Genomic DNA, 22062 nt, shown 5'->3' on the forward strand with positions numbered 1-22062 from the left:
TTTTTCTCCGTGGATCTTTCATTTTCCTAACACGTCCCACAGAAGCTGTCCTTAAAATTACATCCCAGGAGCATTTCGTTTTGGTACAAAGTCTTCTGGTTTCAGGGCATCGTTTCCCATGAGCTTTTTTGCCAATTCTAGAGACTCTTATTTGCATAACCACCTCCTGCAGAGACGGGGAAGTGAATGTAGCTTCAGGGTTTTTTTTTGAGAGTGGTGGAGTTGGTAAATTAAAACAACTTCTGTGTTCAGCTTGAGAGAGAAAATAACGCTCAGTCCTATGTTCACAGCATTCTTTGATTCTACCTCTGTCTGTCATTCAAAGAGAAAGTCAGTGTTGTTCCAGGCTAATTGCTCCTAGAGCTTGTCAGAGGTGTTTATGATTAATAAATCCGATAATAGCGGGTGGTGGGAGTGAGCAGGTTGCCACATGCTGATTAGCATTGACAGTAGCAGCAGCGACAAATCCTAAAGCTTTTCATTACCTAAACCCAACTCTGTATCAAAGCTGTTCTTCCCCATTATCCTTTTCACTCTTGTCTATATTTTATTCAGATTGGGCTTATTTTACTCCTTTGTGTCAGTCACTCATTTATGGCATTCATGCTTGCAGTTTACAGTGATAATGGTGACAGATTTACCACCTGGCAATTTTAGTCATTTTTGAAACAATAGGTCCTTGATTTCAGACAAAGGTAGACAAAAGCAGCTGGTGTAAAGAGTCGATTGATAACGCCCTCTCTGACACTCCTTACCTTTTAATGTTTCGAGCTGTGGAAACCCAAACCCTGCCGAGGGCTCTTGAATATGAATATGTATATGATATTGTCCTAAACAGCTGAGGCAAAAGCTGCGTGCCCCAAGCAAAAAGTCAGCATTCTTACCAGTTGATGATCCATGCAGAAGACCTGGAAATAGAAAGGAGGAAGTCCCTCCCCATTCAGATTGATCCCATGGGATCTTATTTCGTAAGAACAACAAAAATAATTTTTGGATCCCGTTTAAAGTGAGCCATGAATTACACATATGATGTCCGTCAATTTAAAACAACATATTGCAAGTCAGGGAAGGCACAGCTTGTTGTAGTTTCCATAAGGTCATAGTACCACTTAGTGTTGTGTCAAACTGCTCAGTGAACTACATATCTCGTCTCGCGCAATATACGTCACCTCACTTGCTGCTCCGCTTGCTTAATATCTAGCTAGCTTAGCTCTGTTCCACAACACATACTTACCTGATTTGTTTTATCCAGCAAAGTTCAGCAAGATCTGTTGCTCGTTTGAGTAACGTTACATCCCAGTACGAAACACACAGGCGTCAAACCTTCAGTAAGACATCGCTTATGCAACTTTGGGGCGAGTAGACTTTCTAATTACATAATTTCACAGTCTTATATGTCAACAGTTTTACGACAAACTGAGACTTTCTTCACTTGCAAAACTATCTTCTAAATGGACGAACATTGTTGATAACGCATAGTATGTCCATTGTCCGTGGCAATACTGCATCGATACACGGACGCCAAGTATCGATCTTTTATTATATATGTGTTGGTCAGTTTGTCTGCTTGACAATCCCATTTTGCAGCAATAAAATTGAAGTGAGACGAACAAACAGAGACATTTATCTTTTTAGCTAAAACAGATGTTGAAAACGTTTTCCTTTGGGGGCATCATTTGAAGCGTGGGGTGATTCCCACCCCTACCGTACTTTCTTTTCTTTTTTTTGTCGAAATAAGGTCACCTTCCACCGGAAGGTGAGGGACTTCGCCTTTCGAGTTTAGCTGCAATTGCTTGAGTCTAAACTTTCTTCAAATCTAACAGAGCAGGACAGAGCTGCTAACGTCAGTCTATATTATATAGTGGGGAAATACTACACAGTCGACGTGCTAGATGTCAGCAGGGCTTTTTTATGTTTACCAAATAAAGTCGTATGAAATGCTCAAGTAAAGCCCAGTTAATACTACTCAGCTAGTTAGCCAGATGTGCTAACATTTTGGGCTTATGTTAAAGCAGATGAACACTGTTGAAGGCCAATCGCAAAATGAACCTAGGGGTTAATAACACATGGGTACAGAGTCGACCGTTCTCTGGGATTTGTTTTCATGCTAATCGAATCTGACCACTTTTAGGGCAAACCGCTAATTAGCTTATAACGCTAGACGTCGGGGCCACGCGAAAGTAAAAAGAAATCACTATTTCTATACCACTAACAAGGCTCAAAATAGCACCACACTTCCACGGTAGCATAATGAGGGATCCCTACATGTAAACTGAAGCATTGAGAACTTTGTAAGTGTACAGACAGTTTATTAAAAAGATTAGAGTTTATAAAGACAGTACCGTTCGCATATACAGGCAGGCGCCATCCTGGGAAAACAGTCACGACCAGTCGAACGACGAACGCTGTGCAGTCAGTAACCAGTAACGTAGCTCAAGCACGGCGTTCTGGTTTTGGAAAGAGTGAAAAGAAAGAAACCACCATCGCAACTCCTTGAATTCTCTCTTACTGCAGCCCCATGCTCCCCACTTCAACACCAAATCCCAAGTTTGACAGGCCTACCGTGCCTAGTTACAGACACTAAGCTATAATTGGACAATCGCTGTTCAGGTGGGGTTTAGCAACTTGTCGATTGCCATAGTTTACATTTTCTCTTGGCTGCTTCATCATGACCCTCCGTTCGTTTTCTCGCTGGAATCAGCTGTTTGTTGTCCCCCGTTGTTGGGTCATTCTGCCGTGGATTTCTCTCCTCTGACTAATGCCTCTCTCTTCCTGTTGTCTCTCTGCAGGTGGGGAATCTGGGTCTTCTCTTCATGCTCCTCTTCTTCATATTTGCAGCGCTGGGAGTGGAGCTGTTTGGTGACTTGAGTAAGGACACATGCACTATGTATAAAGGGAGTCAGGCACACAAAGACTCGCACACTCGCATTTAATTCTCCCCTCTGTGGGTTTAATCTATCTGATGTTAATTGCTTACTAAAACCCTTTGATGAATTGCCATATTGATTTCTCTTTTAGAGTAAGTATTAGAATTATTAACATTTGATTGCAAAAGCCCTCTGTTGTTACGACTCTCTTTATGTTCATTTCTCTCCTTTGCTGTCTTCTTTTTCATCCCGGCCCTGCTCCTCCCTCCTTGTCTCCCCAGTTTGTGATGAACTCCACCCATGTGAAGGTCTGGGCCGCTATGCTACATTCAAAAACTTTGGGATGGCATTTCTGCTGCTCTTCAGAGTTTCCACTGGAGACAACTGGAATGGCATAATGAAGGTAAAGCTTACACTTCAGTGTGAGGTCCTGAAGACATACATACACATGCTGCTCGTTCGTTCTTATCTATATGCACATTCATCCAGCAGGAACACAAGAGGCAAAGCAAGGCAAGGTAGCTTTATTTATATAGCCCATTTCAGCAACAAGGCAATTCAAAGTGCTTTACATAAAAAAATGATGTATGAAATAGAAGAATTAAAGTTACAGTGCAGTGTAAGAAATGAACAAATGACTTGATTTAGAAAAAGGCAGCATCAAAAAGAAAGGTCTTCAGCCTTGATTTAAAAGAACTGAGAGTTGCAGCAGATCTGCAGTTTTCTGGTAGTTTGTTCCAAGTATGTGGTGCATAAAAACTGAACGCTGCTTCTCTGTGTTTAGTATGGATTCTGGGGACAGAAAGCAGACCTGACCCAGACAACCTGAGAGGCCTGGATGGTTCATTATGTAGCAGCAGATCAGAAATGACATTCAGTGCTTTATAAACCAACAGAAGTATTTTGAATTTAATTCTTTGAGAGACAAGAAGCCTGTGTACAGACCTCAGAACTGTAGTGATGGGATCCACTTACTGTGTCTTAGTGAGGACTCGAGCAGCAGCGTTCTGAATCAGCTGCAGCTGTCTGATTTATGTTTTAGGGAGACTCATAAAGACACTGTTACAGTTATCAGTTGTCTCCTGCTGAGACATCTCCAAATCATTTAAAAATTGAGCCACGGCACTGAAAATCTTTTAGATAACACAAACCTGTAATTTCAGTAGCCTACTCCAAAACAACTCCCTGAACGCCTTTCTCCCGACTCGCTGCCCATCTTAGTCTCCTCACCGCTGTGACAAGAAGTCACCTTCATGAGATCAATGTTGTTGTCAGACACTTTTGATAACAATCTGAGCCCGTCAGTGGCAAGAACAATCACTTTTGTGGACAAAAAATCAAGGCTGCACAATTTCCCCATTAGGTTAAATTGTAGCTGCGTTTGCAAGGGTCGGTCACTGCGATCTCGCTCAATACTGGAACAATTTCAACAATTTTTCTTCACATCAGTCCATTAGACCCAAATGCATGGGGAGATGGGGTCCAGGTTGGAAAATACGACATTACCCTATAAAGTGATCGTAGGCTGACTTTGTAATTGTCTTCATGTGGCTGTTGACATTCAGGTCTGAGTCCATGACTCCACCAAGATTTTCTAGCTTTGACCGTTGTTTTTAACACTGCCGATTGAAGCCGAGTTGTAATCGTTACTCTTTGGCTCCAAGAGGCAGATTTAGTGGTGATGTGTTGGTGTGGGGACCACTTTTTTTGCAGACGGCAACAATTCAGTGCTGTCCTTCCCTACTGTTTGTTTTACATCCAGGGCCAAATAATAGTAGTAAATGTTAGCCGTCATTGTACTCTTTTAGTACTAGATGTGTACACATTTTAGCTTGAAGACAATAAATATATTAGCAGCTATTTTGCCAGTTACCTCATAATAACTTTTTCAAACACTTTCATATGGTTGTTTATCTATCCAGAATCCCTACAAATCTTGTTTATATTGGACAATTATGCTACACAGTTAAGTTCCTTTGCTAACATTTTCAAGGCTTAAATAAAGGTTTGAATGAAATTCAGTGCCAGTAGTAGTGGTGGGCCCTTTAGAAAGTAAGAGCATGGAGGTTGCAGTGATGGATGGCAGTAGATGGCACCAGAGACCTGACTTCATGTCCCATTTTTATGGTTTTGTTACCATTTGTACCATCAACATGATCTTTCCCTAACTTTAAGCATACTGTAGCTGAAGTAGGGCTGCAACTGACGATTATTTTAATTTTCGATTATTTTCTCGATTAATCAGTTAGTTGTTTGGTTTATAAAATGGTGAACAATTTCGATCAGTGTTTTCCAAACCCCAAGTTGACGTCCTCAAATGTCTTGTTTTGTCCACAGCTCAAAAGATATACAGTTTACTGTCACAGAGGAGTGAAGAAACTAAAACATATTCACATTTAAGAAGCTGGAATTCTTTTACTTTTTTTTTAGAGAACTTTGACCTGCTGGTGGTGCTAGATGAAAAACGGATCACAAGTCAGAAGGCTTTTTTTCTTTTGGCAAAATTACATTTCAAGCCTTCCAATAGTTCCAGGACTGACTGACTGACTCACCGGCAATGCCATCCTTAAAAAGAAAGCCTTGCCATTGGACATTTAAACTGTCCTCATTGAATGTAATCCAGGGTTTTGTATAATCATCCAACAGCAATGTTCTGTTTTGCTGCATTGGAAATCCCTTTTTTTTGGTTTTCCGTTAGCAAACGTCGTGGATAGTACCTGGTACATCGTACTCTTTTGGGTATTATCGTCCAAGCGAGCTGAGCCCATACTAAAAGGTGGAGGTAAAATACTGCAGACCTCTGACTGGTCAGAGAGAATTGTTACCAGAATCATCACTTGCGCGACACAGTCTCCCAAGTCCTGTACAAAATTGCCATTTTTAAATAGCCAGGCTACTGTTTTTTATTAACTTGACTGAGATTTTTAAAAATGGCGCCCCACAAAACCTTGCAGTGGTCAATTTACGAGTTGCAGACATTCTTCTGTTTAAAGCATTAAAAATAATGTCGCGGCAGTTTCACGAAATCTTGAAACGAGTCGAGTTGAGTCGAGGTAGCTGTTCCATGAAGTGGAAATGAGGTATGTGTGTAGAGTACTGCTTGCTGGTGAAGCTTCAGCTGATGTGCTTGTGTCATGTTTTCATGTTTCTTCCAGGACACGTTGAGGGACTGCGCCGCCCAGGACAGCAGCACCTGCTACAATACTGTGGTCTCTCCCATCTACTTTGTCTCCTTCGTGTTGACCGCTCAGTTTGTCCTGGTCAACGTTGTCATTGCTGTCCTGATGAAGCACCTGGAGGAGAGCAACAAGGAAGCCAAGGAGGAGGCGGAGCTGGAGGCGGAATTGGAGCTGGAGCGCCAGATAGAAGGGGACATGGCAACGCGGTCACCCCAGCTCCACCCTCTGGCGCTGGGCATGGACCGCTCCAGTGCTGGGGGTTCACCCTGGAGGTCCAGCGGAGGAGGGGACAGGGAGCAGGACAGAGACGGTCCTATGGACTCGCCCACTGCTGATATAACCAGAGACTCTGTTTACATCAGAGAAGACCCGCCTTCATGCCTGGAGCCCCCGCTGGAGGTGAGGAAGCTTTTTTGGTGTTGCTTGTACATTATGTACAGTGGGGCAAAAAAGTATTTAGTCAGCCACCAACAAGTTCTCCCACTTAAAAAGATGAAAGAGGCCTGTAATTTTCATCATAGGTACACTTCAACTATGAGAGACAAAATGAGAAAAAAAATCCAGAAAATCACATTGTAGGATTTTTAATGAATTTATTTGCAAATCATGGTGGAAAATAAGTATTTGGTCAATAACAAAAGTTCATCTCAATACTTTGTTATATACCCTTTGTTGGCAATGACAGAGGTCAAACGTTTTCTGTAAGTGTTCACAAGGTTTTCACACACTGTTGCTGGTATTTTGGCCCATTCCTCCATGCAGATCTACTCTAGAGCAGTGATGTTTTGGGGCTGTCGCTGGGCAACACAGACTTTCAACTCCCTCCAAAGATTTTCTATGGGGTTGAGATCTGGAGACTGGCTGGGCCACTCCAGGACCTTGAAATGCTTCTTACAAAGCCACTCCTTCGTTGCCCGGGCGGTGTGTTTGGGATCATTGTCATGCTGAAAGACCCAGCCACGTTTCATCTTCAATGCCCTTGCTGATGGAAGGAGGTTTTCACTCAAAATCTCACGATACATGGCCCCATTCTTTCTTTCCTTTACGCGGATCAGTCGTCCTGGTCCCTTTGCAGAAAAACAGCCCCAAAGCATAATGTTTCCACCCCTATGCTTCACAGTAGGTATGGTGTTCTTTGGATGCAACTCAGCATTCTTTCCCCTCCAAACACGACGAGTTGAGTTTTTACCAAAAAGTTCTATTTTGGTTTCATCTGACCATATGACATTCTCCCAATCCTCTTCTGGATCATCCAAATGCTCTCTAGCAAACTCCAGACGGGCCTGGACGTGTACTGGCTTAAGCAGGGGGACACGTCTGGCACTGCAGGATTTGAGTCACTGGCAGCGTAGTGTGTTACTGATGGTAGCCTTTGTTACTTTGGTCCCAGCTCTCTGCAGGTCATTCACTAGGTCCCCCCATGTGGTTCTGGGATTTTTGCTCACCACTCTTGTGATCATTTTGACCCCACAGGGTGAGATCTTGCGTGGAGCCCCAGATCGAGGGAGATTATTAGTGGTCTTGTATGTCTTCCATTTTCTTATAATTTCTCCCACAGTTGATTTCTTCACACCAAGCTGCTTACCTATTGCATATTCAGTCTTCCCAGCCTGGTGCAGGTCTACAATTTTGTTTCTGGTGTCCTTTGAAAGCTCTTTGCTCTTGGCCATAGTGGAGTTTGGAGTGTGACTGTTTGAGGTTGTGGACAGGTGTCTTTTATACTGATAACAAGTTCAAACAGGTGCCATCAATACAGGTAATGAGTGGAGGACAAAGGAGCCGCTTAAAGAAGAAGTTACAGGTCTGTGACAGCCAGAAATCTTGCTTGTTTGTAGGTGACCAAATACTTAGTTTCCTGAGGAATTTGCAAATAAATTCATTAAAAATCCTACAATGTGATTTTCTGGATTTTTTTTCTCATTTTGTCTCTCATAGTTGAAGTGTACATATGATGCAAATTACAGGTCTCTCTCATCTTTTTAAGTGGGAGAACTTGCACAATTGGTGGCTGACTAAATACTTTTTTGCCCCACTGTACATGTGTGTGTACACTACTGGACAAAGTGCAAGACTTTATAGCTACATGCCTTCGCTATGTATGCCTTAAGCCCTATTTGCACGTGATTAGTAAATTGAGATACGCATTACTGTAAGATACTGTCTAGGTCAGATTGTTCAATTCTCAGTGGTCCGCGCAGCCTACTGCATGACATGACAGATGCTCTGAGGTCACTTCCTGCTGCGGGCCAGGCTGTGAGGCCAGTCAGATGACCCGCACGTCTCCGGTCATTAGGTCTGACTCCAATCCAAACCGTTAAGTTAATTCTCTGGCCCATGCTGAGGGACACTGAGCATGTAGGACGGTATGTGAAATAACGGAGGGAGGAATGTCTCTTCACTGTCTCAATGTAATAACTATGACCCATATGTAAACAAACCCTGGCGTATATGGCCATGTTAGGACATATTCACTAGCATAATAAATTGAAATATTATTGGGTGCATGTAGGTGTGATGTATCCAAAATCAGGGTCATAATTGTAAATATAAAATATACTGGATATGCAAACGTATTATTCTGAGTAACTCATACTGACCCATATCAGCGTGGTTTACAGTTGTGTGTGTGTGTGTGTGTGTGTGTGTGTGTGTGTGTGTGTGTGTGTGTGTGTGTGTGTGTGTGTGTGTGTGTGTGTGTGTGTCTGGTCCCTGTAGAGGACATGCCAGTCACAGAGAGGTCGCAGTGCCATGGGAAAGCTGGGCCACAGGGCCTTGTTGTTCACTTCAGCAGCTATTTCCAGACAGCAGGGAACTTTTTGGGGATAGGAAATAGAGGTCTCACTATCGTTATGTTTCCCCCCCTCTAAGATAGTTATCCGTCTTCCTCCGCCACTCTTCCAAAACATGTATAGTTAAGCAGCAATCTCTTCTCCAGCTCTGTGGGAGAGCAGCTCTACTGCAGTGTGATAGTACCCCCGTGTGGAGTTAAATGGTAACATATGAGAGCCTATGGTTGTATATATTCAGTTCCTGCATAAAAGTCTTTACTAAGTTATTTAGTACTACGCATACAGGTATGAATAGTAAGTAATGAAAGGTTTTAAGGATTATCTCGATCTCCTACTCGGATGTGTTTGTTTTGTCTTGTTTCTGTTTGTTCCTACCTGATCGACTGTCTTTATCCTCCCCTTTCTTTCTTTGTGATCCACTCTTGCTTTCCACATTTATTCATGTGTCTCTGTCTGGACTTCTGTCTTTCCTTTTCCCCCCCGTCCTTGTACTTTTTCTGTCCCCTCTTTCTCTATTTTTCTGCTCTTTCTTTTTACCTCTGCATCATCTGAAGTTTGTCCAGCGGAGAGCCCAGTTTGACTCGGTCTCCCTGGGCGCCCAGGGTTCAATGGAGGGAGAGTTGAGTTTGATGGACAACCTGTCCGGCTCTATCTGCCACTACTACTCGCTGCCCCCCAAGCCCGGCAAGCACAGCACCGACAAGAAGGTCAATAATCGCCAGAACGATAACTCACTGCCTCCATTTCATACATCCAGTGGGCCTTCTTATTTCTCTCCAATGTGCAGGGAGCATCACAAGTAGAAAATTGCAATGCAGAAGTTGCTGCTGTAATTTCTGTTGATCAAAAACAGATCTAAAAAGGTTACAGGTTTTTCCTTCACACAAGGCTAAATAATAATGTTCCTTGTTTTCGATGCAGTCTCACACTAGGACTTTCTTAAAACAAGTGATAATGCCTTTAAAGGGTCAGTTCATCCAAATAAAAATAAATACATTTTCTCAGTTAGTGGTTTCCAGCCCAGGTTTTGAGTTATTTATCTTTGACATTTAGGCCTCCACTCCCCATGCATTGTGAATGGAACTTTGTTTGTTGCTGTTATGCTCAAAGCATTTACAAATGATATGTTAAAAATGAAACATTTGCATGTCCTTTCAAAAACAATGTCCTGGTCACTCAGGATAATCTACAGACCTCACTGGAACTACTTTCTAATAGGGATCGACCGATACTGTTTTTTCAAGGCCGATACTGATACTGATTATTAGTAGTTAATGAAACCGATAGCCGATATTTGGAACTGATGTGCATTTACAGTGAAAATTTAAATCTTTAAAAACTAAGATTTTGGAATGTTACAAACTCTAACACAAACCTTTGTTTAAATGCTCTAAGCCAGGGGTCTTCAATGTTTTTTAAGCTAAGGACCCCTTAACTGAAAGAGAGCTGGAGCAGGGCCCCCTACTACATGTATTGTATAAAAATGAAGTTGCATATTAAACTACAATAACATGTAGCGTGGCCTGAAGCCTTTATATATACCTTTTTTGCATACTAAGCTATTAAAATAGCCTAATAATTGTTGACATTATTTTATAATTTAAGTTTTAATGTTACACATACATGTGGCACAGTGAATCCTTAGGATTAAATGTATATGTGGATGGCCTTACCTATAGGCCAGTAAGAAGTGGCATTTTAATTTGCTAATAATAATAATATGTTGGATCCATGTTTTCAAATAAAAACTTTTAAAAATTAACAATAATTTGGAGGCCCCTCTGCATTGACTCTGAGGACCCCCTAGGGGTCCCTGTCCCCCTGTTGAAGATCCCTGCTCTAAGCAATTATTTAATAAATTAGAAACTTTCAACATAATACACAGTCAAGTATAGTTAGATAGTGATGTGGGCGGAAACTGAAGCAGAGGGACAGACACAGAGCTGTAGCGGAGCCAAAGTAGAACACTTTTCAATTAATTTACTTTATTGGTTATCAGGCAAATAAAACGCTGATACAGATAATCTGCAAACTGCCAAAAAACGGGCCGATAATCAGCCAGGGCCAATAATCGGTCTATCCCTACTTTCTACTGGAGATGTTCCAATACCGATCAGAAAAGCCTCCGATGTTGCCTAAAATGCTGGTATTGGTATCGGAAAGTCCTGGAGTTTATGCACCGGATCGATAACACGTAATTTGGCCCTGAAGAAAATCTACTTTAAAGTAGTTTATTTATGTTCTTTTTCCTCAAACTGCATAATAAAAGAAAGTTCGACAGCATTCATTGTTAGTGTATGCTCATGTTTCACAAAAAAAGTTTAACCTGAGCCAGGCCTTACAACAAAGATAGAAGTAGTATAGCGTAGTTAAAACATAATAAAATATGGGAATGGGACTCTGTATCGGGAAGCAAAAAATGGCAACGGACCATCTCTACTTTCTACCAAGGAAATAGTCCCTGTGAAAACTTTCCACAGGGTGTTCTGTAGATTATCAGCGGGAACACTCATTCTAGAGAGAGATGTTGCGGTTTTAAATTTAATTTTCCAGCACTTTGAGCAGCACAAACACAATTTCGTTGACCTTCGGTTAAACTGAGGCAATCGTGTTTAGATCTATGAATCTGTTGTTGGTAGAACATTATCTGTGGGCCAATGGATTCTGATTAGCAGAAAACGGTTTAGGTGTATTGATTTTGTATTTAGTAGTGTACTGATGGTGGCTATTTATTCATAAAGTTGTTAAAAAAAGTTTGTTTTATTTCTGTCTTTTAGCATTACAGGACCATGTTGAAAATAAGTCTCCCTTTGATATCAAATTTAAATATAAATTCAGCTTTTGATTACTTCTCATCTTCTTTGAGGCCTTTTAAAAAAAACGACAAATCACACTTTGATCAAAATGAACCAGACCCATAGACATACGATCAGGGGTCGCAAGTAGATTTCACTTTGTATTAGGGGTCACAAGCAAACCAAATTTGGAGCCACTGTACTAGAGTTAAGTAAGAAAATATGTTCAAATTAATTTGGGTGAACTGACCCTTTAAATTAAGAAGATTACAAATATGGAGATGAGCTTGGTTGACTCTTGAAACAGTAGACTTTTACTGAGAACAGGCAAAGTTATCTCACCACTATTGGCAGATTTACCACTTTCAATGAAAATACCATGACTCAATACCAGACGAAACTACTTAAAGATGAATCAAGTTTCCCTGGCCTACACAGTGAAAGAGACAGTTACGTAGAAATGTAGTACATACTGTCCGTAGAACTTCATTTCATAAAATTCATGGTAAAGCATGTGATGTTTTGTACATATCGTGCAGCCCTACAGCCATTTCCGTTTTTTTGTGCTGGCATTCCTCCACATTAAATAGTTTACCCTTTCTAACCAGCCCTGTTGCCCACCACAGTGCAGTGCGTCATATCCCGCCTCAGCTATGATCTCATTTGTTCGCTCACGTCTTCATTCACTTATATTCATTCATGCTTGGCAGGTTTTTGGTCTGCCTCAGCAGCCTCAGTGACGTGCTTTAGAGTTTGCTCTGTCTCCTCTGTACAACTTTGTCTCCGTTTGTGTCTGTACATGTACATAATTTGTGTCATGTCACACATTCTCACTCCCATTGCGTCAACTAGCGACGCTTGGTCAGGTGCCTTTGGCGTTTGTAATTGACGCAAAAGTCTCCTTTGGCGTCTCCTTTGGCGTCATATTTAGACGCGCTTGGTCGGGACTCTTGGCATCACTGCAAACACAGAAATTGTAAACATTCGGGGCTTAGCCTAAACTTAGAAAACTAAAAAAAATCTTTTTCCATTCACGGGCAGCTACATGCATTATTTTTCAAGCCATTTGAGATGCTTAAAATCTGTACATCATCATGGGAAAACATGATAGTTGCCAAGGAAGAAAATCATCTTGTAGAGCCTACATCCTATTTTGTATTTAATTGTTATCCAACTGTCTTCATCATTCTGACACCAGAGCACAGCAAATGTTGAGGATGACTCATTTTCACTCATGCCACCTTTTGTTTTTTCACTTTAGTTTTTATTAGATTTTCAGTACAACTGTTCACAGTCACATCAGTTTGTAAGTGTTAATGAGGTATACAAAAGAAGCCACAAAAATAAAAAATAAAATACACATTTCAAGTAGCTGCTTTATCAACCAATCTAATGTGACTATTTTAAGTGGCATAACATGGAAGGGAATGAATGTTTAGCTGACAAATCTGCTACATTTGAATCAAAATCTCATAATAATTTAGGCTGCTCTAATTGTAAATCAAGGATCCCCAAAAGAACATTTCCTCAACTATATACAGATTTCTTCAGGGCATAGCATATTAGTAGTACTAGTAGCAGCATAGAACAGTTGATGGTATTTTTTAAAACCTAAAAGATTCAGGGCTTTTCAGAAAAACATTTGGGGCTGGGGCCCCAGAAGTCACCCCCCCCCCCTCCTCTGCTCTTCCCCTGGCAAAGAAGTCACAATCTTACACACACACTTCTGCAGAGTAATGGCTCAATCAATAAGCTAGCTTCACTGCGTCTTCACTGAATAATGCATATGGGTGCCTCTTTTCCTCATTTGAAGGCAAATGTCGGCCAATTACATTAGCATCGCAAAACCCCATCTTCTAAAAGCTTTAAATTGGTCGAAGATGTCATTATTAGGCGCCATAGGCCACCTCTTTGCTTCTGATACGTCAGCAGAAAATGTTTTCCATTGAGTTTCGGGGCCCTTCTCCTCTCTGCTTGGATGGCTTATTTGCCTGTCAGAAAGCATTTCCCCTGTTAAGCAGGTACAAGGCCAAGTACACAGCAGCTCTGCAGCGTTAGGTGATGTGAATGAACTCAGAGCTCGGATAGGCACTTAGAGGTATTTTGTTCAACATTAGGCCTCGACACGTTTGAAATGACTTCACATGACAATACATGCAATATAAATGATAAATGGTTTGTTGCTGTGAAAGAGTGTCTCGTTGGCATCGCGTTACACAGTTTGTCTGTTCAGAATCATCAGGCTGTACATTTTAGTGTTTGTGTGTGTGTATTAGGGGTGGAACGGTTCACAAAATGTATGGTTTGGTTCGTATCACTGTTTTGGGGTCACTTTTTTTTTGTGTCAATTTTATTATTGCTTATTTATTTATTTGGCAAAAAAAATAAAACATTAAATTCTATTTAATGTTGCTCTGCAAGAAAGATACAGTTTGGGATTCACTGTGTTGCAGAAATATCAGCGGATATTATAGTCAAGTCACATTACTTTAAAGGTCCCATGGCATGAACATTTCACTTTATGAGGTTTTTTAACATTCGTATGATATCCCCCAGCCTGCCTATGGTCCCCCAGTTGCTAGAAATGGCGATGGGTGTAAACCAAGCCCTGGGTATCCTGCTCACACCCCCATGTGTACGTTCAAAGGTTGTTTTAGTCGTGCGAGAGAAAAATCAAGAGAAAAAGATTGGACAGATAGTCTAGCTAGCTGTCTGGATTTACCCTGCAGAGATCTGAGGAGCAGTTAACCGTAGTCCTCAGAAATCCACCAGAGTTTAGAATAAACACAAAGAAAGTGGACGGTGACGGACATCCGGCCGAAAATGAGGGACATCTGGCGGAATTTCCAGCGGCACATCAACAATCCCGGAAATGAAACGTCGTTGATATAGACTACTAAATCCATAATGCTCCCATAGAGCAGATAGAGACTGCCTGACAGCTGCGCTCGGCATCTCATTCGTGCCAACTGCAGTTTACAATAATGTGTGGCTTTTTTTCCCTCCGATAAGTTTATTTAAAGATTTTTTCCGCACAAGCCTTTTTGACTGAAATCTGTGACGTTAAAATAAACCGAGCAATACATGAATGCCCTGAACTGTGACCAGAACGAACGGTCCGTTTTTTTAAAACCATTCCATCCCTAGTGTGTGTGTGTATGTGTCTGTCATAATACTACTGTTGGTAACCCCACAATACAATAATAGGAATAGCGTTTAAAAAGTCTAAAGGTCCTCATGTGGTTCCCATTCTATACATTTTGCTTTGTTTTTCTTCCTTGTTGTTTCGCTTCGCTACATACTTCCAGTTTCATATATGTTGTTACAAAGTTGTAACATGTTGCTCTCTCCTGTTAGCTACAGGTATTATCTGTGTGTGTCGTCCTTATCTTTGTGTGTTGCCTTGACTGTGTGTTTGTTTTTCTCTGCTCACTAGCCATTGTCTCTTCCTGCCTAGATCCCTCTAGCGGAGATGGAAGCTCTATCTCTGGCCTCGGAGAAATCCTGGTCCCTAGCTCTGACAGACGACTCGGCCACTGGCGATTTTAACCCCCTCTTTCTAACCAGTCTGGAATGCAATGTACTGACAATTCTCTCTCTTTGTCTTCCTCCATCCCTCTTCTCTTCCTCATCTTCTCCTCTGTAGTTTGTAGTGTGTCCTTTCCCAGGGCACTTCCAAAGCCACTTGTCCCCCCCCCTACTACTCACACACTGGGGTGGAACAGGCTTGCGTTGACAGGGGAACCCAACTGGATGCTAAGTTAGCTAAACAGCTAATTTGCACCTCCCATACACATCCCAGCACAACTAAAACTTTTAAAGGGGCTATAATCAGCTTTTTAAAATTTATAATGGATCATTTTAATTTGGAACGATTTTCTGACCCTCAACACTACCGTTTTGATTCACTCCAACCACACTCAAAGTTGTTTTCGGCCGCAGTAGGCAGCTTCTTTTTTTTGGCAAATAAATACACTAGAACCCACCCTACCCAGCATTAAACAGCAGACAGGCTAAGTCAACATTTAGCTGAACATAGTGGAGCATTTAGCAGCTAATTTTCTGTAAAGAAAATGGACAAATATTTAATTCAGGAATTAAAGGAGCCCAAAACTGAGACTGAATGTAGGACTTTAATGTTTTTTTAGAAAACTGAGACAGTCCTGGTATTTACAAATTCTAAATATAGTAACTTTTAACCACTTTTAACCACTCATGGGGCCACATACAGAAAATATGTTAACACTTCATCATACAGGTACTAATAGTTTCCTATAATTTCTCATATGTAACTGTAAATGCATAGGGACAGTGGAGACAGTGTTCAGTTGGTACACTTCCAATTCATTATTTCCATTGAATTGCTCACGAAACATTAGGAGTGTTATTGTCTGTGTACAGCAGGTCAGCTGCACATGGAAAATCTGTCTGAAAGCAAGTATACAGTACAGCATATATGGAGAACAAAGTGTCCAATAATAAGTGAGAAACTAAGGAATATTAACTTGAGATTAAATGGGGCCTTTTGCGGCTTATAAACTAAACACAACTGACTAGACTTCAATGACTCTGAACTTTGTCTCTATTTTCTCAATAATTAGTCCCAAATTACATCATTCTTTCCAGGAAAATTCAGGAAATTACTAGAAAATCACAGACCCATCATATGGTACCAAATATACCTGAATACACGTATACATCCTGAGTATGTGTCTGACTGGCTTGGCATGTGTGAGTTAACATCATATTATGAATCTGTTCTTAAGTGCACACAAAATGGCAACACTTTAATTTATGCCGCATGGAAAACAAATGGAGCCAGCTGCATTAGGCACAATAATGCACTCCATAATGTCTTGATCGGGAAAATAACGGACTTGCGTTCTTTGTCACCACTACTAGTTACTTTACAAATTAAGATTTCAGCACACAAAACACATGTAGTTTATAAAATACGATGTTTTATTATACATTTAAATACCCAACAATCTATAGACCTACAAGTCCAGCTGAAATGATTGGCCGATTAAACACTTAGTTGATTGACAGAACTGTTTTCATCGTATCCAGTTTCTAAAATGTGAGGATTTTTCTGCATTGAGTACTTTTACTTTTAATACTTTAAGTACATTTTCCTGATACTACGAACATACTTTTACTTAACTAACATTTTCAATGCAATAACATAGTTGTAACAGAGTATTTTTACAGTGTGGTATTAGTACTAATACTAGTACTTTTACTTAGCTTACTGTTGTCTGTTGACTGTTGTCTTTTCTCAGCAGTGACGTAAAACTCATCACTCGAGCGGCTGCGCGCGAATGTCGCCGGGCGACACTATTTTCTAATCATAGCCATACTGAGAAATACAGAGAGTTTTGTGGAGCTGATAGGATTAATTAGCTTTTGTATGAACTCATTTGGCAATGGCTTGAATGTAACGGACGTTAAATAATATAGCACTATAGCTTTAAGTAAAGGATCTGAATACTTCTTCCACCACTGATCCTCACCAGAATTAATCTATACACTCATCCATGCTATCCTGTCCCAGTGGGCTCTTGTCATTGAAAGGACATCTTCCCCTTTAAATTGAAACATGAATTGAATGTCAACTGGGTGTCAGGGTATAATTAACAACCAGTTTGGCTCATTAATGGTCACACTCCCCTGTAGTCACGTCTTCCCCAGAGAGAGAGAGTCACTGTAACCTTGGCAGTCTCGGAAACGGAGAATCCCAATCAACACATGACAATGAAATCGCTGTTAATTGTATTGTGCTGGGACAAACACAAAAAAAGGAGGGGAGTGAGGAGATAGAGGGGTACAAGAGGCGTTGAAAGACCCTGGTGAATCTAGCAATCAGTACATTAATATTTAAATTAGGTTTGCCCTTATTCCAAAAAAGACGATATTCTGACTAAGCTGTTTACATGGCTAATGAAAGTGAATATTCCACTCGTTTACATGTAGCTGTGCAAAATAGGATTTTTTTCAAAGTTGCGAACCATGCGAACACAGCGTCACTCTTTCAGTCCTTCAACCACCGTCTTGAAGAGGACACAGTTGCAATGTTTGGGAATATCCAAAAACCTGTTGATATCCAAGTCTTTCATAATGTTTACAAGTACCAACCATAGCAACAGACAGAGCTAGCTGTAAGCCGTTAACAGGCAAGAGGCCATACACTCATAATACGCATATTCTGAATGCCCTGTATACATGTCCTACGAATGCCTCTAAAACCCAAATAATACCGGCATATCCCACATGTCCTAACCGGAAAACGCTATATTTGGGTAAAGGCCTTATTCGGAATATCCAAACGGAATATGCATCTCAATCAATCTTATTCAGGATATTGTCATATTCGAAATAATAGTGGAATATTAGTGTGCATGTAAACATATGTACTGTGCCCTTCAACTTTCTCTTCTCTTTCTCATTCCACCTTTCCAGCCTAATGTGTGTTACTCTGCAGTCCAGTCCAGTAGAGTAGTGCGCCTCCTCACCTGCCAGTTTGCAGTTTTCTCTCTTTTGTCTCTACTTGTAGCTCTTATTTTTGTTTTTCTCCTCTGTCTCTCTCTCTCTCTCTATAATCTCCTTTTCCTTAGTTGTCTGTCTTATTCCTATGTGCTTTACATGTACTGTATGGGCCTTTCCTATAAGACTTCCTCTGTGTTTTGTACTTGTCTTCTGTCCCCTGGCGTTATAGTAGTTTTCAGTCCTCTCTAAGTTGTCCTTGTGTTTGCTACTTGGGTGTAAAGTGCGCTGGAATTTCAGTAGCTCTGTAATGAATGTGAACTAGTTCTGTAATGGGTCAGGCTGCAGGACACTGCCCCAGCTGACACACAATCACGGAGCAGGCTTTCGTAAAGTGACATGACTGCTGGGGTTAATGCAGACACAGGGTATCTTACAGTGAAAACACACCGGACGCAGAAGCGCCGCAAAGCTAGATTCATCCCTGTTCGCACACCTGGCTGTTCATAACAGATGCACAATGCTCTGCAGCGTCACAAAGCCGTGTGTGTGTGACTCTCTCTCTGTATGTCTGTCCGTCCGTCTCTCTTTCCGTGTGCCTGATCGCCTGTCTCGCTCTAGACAGCTGAGAAGTGAAGACAACAAAAATCACCATAAACCTGAGTGTTTTATTTTGAAATTAGTTTTATTTAGTTAAGTGTCCGGCTACCCTGTGGTCTTCCTGTATGTGATTACCTACCTGGCTTGGCACATTTGCTAGCCGTTCACAGAAGAAATAGAGGAGATGACGGTGTGGCCGAACAGACAGATTGGATAACATGGGCGGCAAAATGAAAATAGCTCCGCCTCACAGCGCTTTGCACCGCTTCCACGTCCGGTGTGTTTTTCCTGTAACAATTTAAAAAAATAAAATAACATAAAAGCGCTTGGAAATTGCAACCTAGCAAGGTCTTGTTTCTGTGATCTGTGGCAGCTTTGTGCCAGTCGACTCCAACATGCAAAGATCCCGTCTGCTTTCTCTGTATGCTGATGACCTCTGCCTCTTTGCCCACGTGGTGTCAGAAAGATATCAACTGTGAATGTGTTAGAGTGTGAAAGTGTGTGAGTTTAAGAGTAGCCCTGATCCTTGCAGCTCCAGAGGGACCCTGACTCTCTCTTCTCTTTCCCCAGCCGGAGCAGCTGGATCCTGGGGAGCCACTAGAGGACAACCTGCTGAGCGTCAGGAAGCCTGCGGTGGGACGCACACACTCCCTGCCCAACGACAGCTACATGTTCCCCCCCCTGCAGCCCTCTGGCAACATGGACCCAGCTCCAGCACACCTTTTAGCACAGACACAGGGACCGCAGCATATACTGGGCACCCACAGAGCGCAATCAGGTAATGTATGAGACCATTTTGCAGAGCCGCCATCGCTGTGTCCGGAGCTTAGCGCCGACCAAGACGATTGTGATTGGTTTAAAGAAATACAAACAACCCAGAGTGTTTTTTTTTCTCCTATCCCAGAATGTATCTGTGGTGTTGCCAGACCTAACTGCACAGCGCTGTGGAGATAGGTCTTGCAATGCGAGACTAGGATAGGACAGACGATTGAAAGCTTTGATTTGTAACAATGCAAATTGACACCGAACCTCTGAGAATGAACACACCTGCTGTACCTGTTGTTGTTTCATATTCAGTGCTGTGCTTGTTTGCGTGCAGGCTCCAGTAGCTCAGTGCGTTCACAACCAGAGGAGGGTTCCCAGCGGCTGACCGTTCCCGCAGACTGCTTCAGACCCATCAGCCCCCACAGCCACTCCGACTCAGAGAGTATACCACGACTACCACCTCCCAGAATCGCACACACACTCAGCCGCACGCTCCACAGACAGGTGACTAAATCACACTGTGTCACATTTTCACTCTTATAATCTTGTCCTGTCTGTGTCTGTGCTGTATGTGAAGAAAGCTCAGTGGTTGGCAACCATGTGCCATTTAGGCCCATTGATGTGGAAGTTTGTATTCATACCAAACGCTACAGAGGGTGATTTCACTCATTAAAGCACGTTCTAGAAGAGACAAGAAGCTGAACTGGAGTACTGGGTGTTTGGTGTGAATGAAAACCTATTGAGTCTTTTGTGTGTATATACATGTATTTATATATTATATATATATAAATACAAGTACCAGTCCAGGGTTCAACAACGAGGTATGCCCAATGGCCTGGGGCAAGTAAAACGCCACGTTGGGCAAGTAAATATAACGAGTGGATAGGGCTGGGTACCGAATTCAATATTTTTTCGGCACCGACCGAATTGCCTCTAAAGTATTGAGTGTTGAAAAATGCTATTTTGTCATTCAATACCCAATTTCAATACCTAAGGAGTAAATCTCATCAGCGTCAGTGAGCCAATAAGCATGCAGCATCTACCAAGATTTAATAATGTTTGTGATTGGCTGTTTAGCGTTACACGTCATAGAGGCGGAAAGGAAAAACTCTACGTTACCCACAGACACTGGGCTCACGTAGTAGGAGATAAAAAAAAAAAGAAAAAAGATTTGTGCCATAATGTGAAATGTTTTAATTATTTTTTGTTTTATAAAATTGGTATCGAAAAAAGTATAGTTTTGGAACCGGTATCGAAGTCACGGTATTGGTATTGGTATTGGTATCGGTATTGGTATCGGTATTGATTGTCGTATCATAAATGACATTATGGTTTTCTTGCCCCCCTCCCCTTGCCCACGCTGGAGAAAGCTTGTTGAATGATTTGATTTGAATGTGCTGTTGGCCAATAAAGAATTGAGTTGGCGCTAGTGACGCGTGACTGGCGGCTGTCTTCTTCATAGAAGAAGAAGATGATAGCTGCGTACGAGCTAAAGCGAAAGAGAGTGTCTCAAGTCCTCTTGGGTGGCAGTAGAGGATGCCGATGACTAACAACTAAACGTAACAATTGAGTTGAGACTTTGTCATTTTTTGATAACCACTAATAAAAAAAATACATATAAGAGCCAGCAAAAATTGACTTTGGGTAAGTGGGGAAAAAAACGTAACGTTGAACCCTGCAGTCAAAAGTTTGGACACACCTTATCCTATGGTTTTTGTACTGTACTGTACTGAACTGTAATAAACGTATTCTGGCCTTCCTATCCTGACTGACTGACTTTTATGTCTTGTAGTAATGAGGGGCTGTTATTTCTCTTGACTTAGTTGAGAGGTTCTTGCCAAAATAAATAGAATAGGGCTATTTACTATACACCAACACTACCCACCTAACACAACTGATAGTCTCAAATGCATGACCATGGCTACTTTGAATAATCTGAAATCTTAAACATATTTTGGTTTGTTTAACACTTTTTTGGATACTACATAATTTCATGTTTTATTTTATAGTTTTAATGTATTCAGAATTGATCTACTGTACAATAGTCTATAGAAAAAAAATTAAGGAAAACCATTGAATGAGAAGGTGTGTCCAAACTTTTGACTGGTACTGTATATATATATATTATAATCTTGGAAGGTTTTTCTCCCAATTGTGGCCCTGTTGAAAAAATGGGTTTAGAGCTTTCCTAAATCTCTTTCCTCGTTGCATGTTCTAAACAGTTTCACTTTTCTTCCTTCTTCCTTCTCCCCTTCTTCCTGGTATTCCTTTCTGGTATTAACTTATCTGCCGTCTCATTCTCCATATATCTGTATCTGTTACTCTCTGATCTCAGCTCAGTTGGGCCCAAAAGCCGCCCGATCCTGAGCTACTGCTCAAACACAGATACTCCTGTTTCTGAAACCGCAGCAAACGGCAGACTTTAGCTGCCATTGGGCCTTTTCAGAAACACTGGACTCCACGTTCATCTTCCAAGAGACAGACAGATTAAGACACACGCACAGGCTTCCCTCTCTCCCCCCCCACCTTTGTCACTCATTTAAATATCTATCTACTGCTAACCATCAGCCACAAAGCATCTAAA

The 22062-nt window shown here is 41.4% G+C and overlaps 1 protein-coding gene across 1 annotated transcript in view; it reads left to right on the forward strand.

The window, feature by feature from the left end:
* cacna1g (calcium channel, voltage-dependent, T type, alpha 1G subunit) overlaps positions 1-22062 on the forward strand; it is a 242460-nt gene that overhangs the window by 216208 nt on the left and 4190 nt on the right. Inside the window, exons 29-33 of the mRNA XM_078279988.1 lie at positions 2790-2868; positions 3149-3270; positions 6023-6445; positions 19284-19491; positions 19813-19982. Of these exons, the coding sequence (XP_078136114.1) occupies positions 2790-2868; positions 3149-3270; positions 6023-6445; positions 19284-19491; positions 19813-19982 (1002 nt within the window). The remainder of the gene's footprint in view (positions 1-2789; positions 2869-3148; positions 3271-6022; positions 6446-19283; positions 19492-19812; positions 19983-22062) is intronic.

Source organism: Sander vitreus, chromosome 21, assembly GCF_031162955.1.
Source record: "Sander vitreus isolate 19-12246 chromosome 21, sanVit1, whole genome shotgun sequence".
NCBI lineage: Eukaryota > Metazoa > Chordata > Actinopteri > Perciformes > Percidae > Sander > Sander vitreus.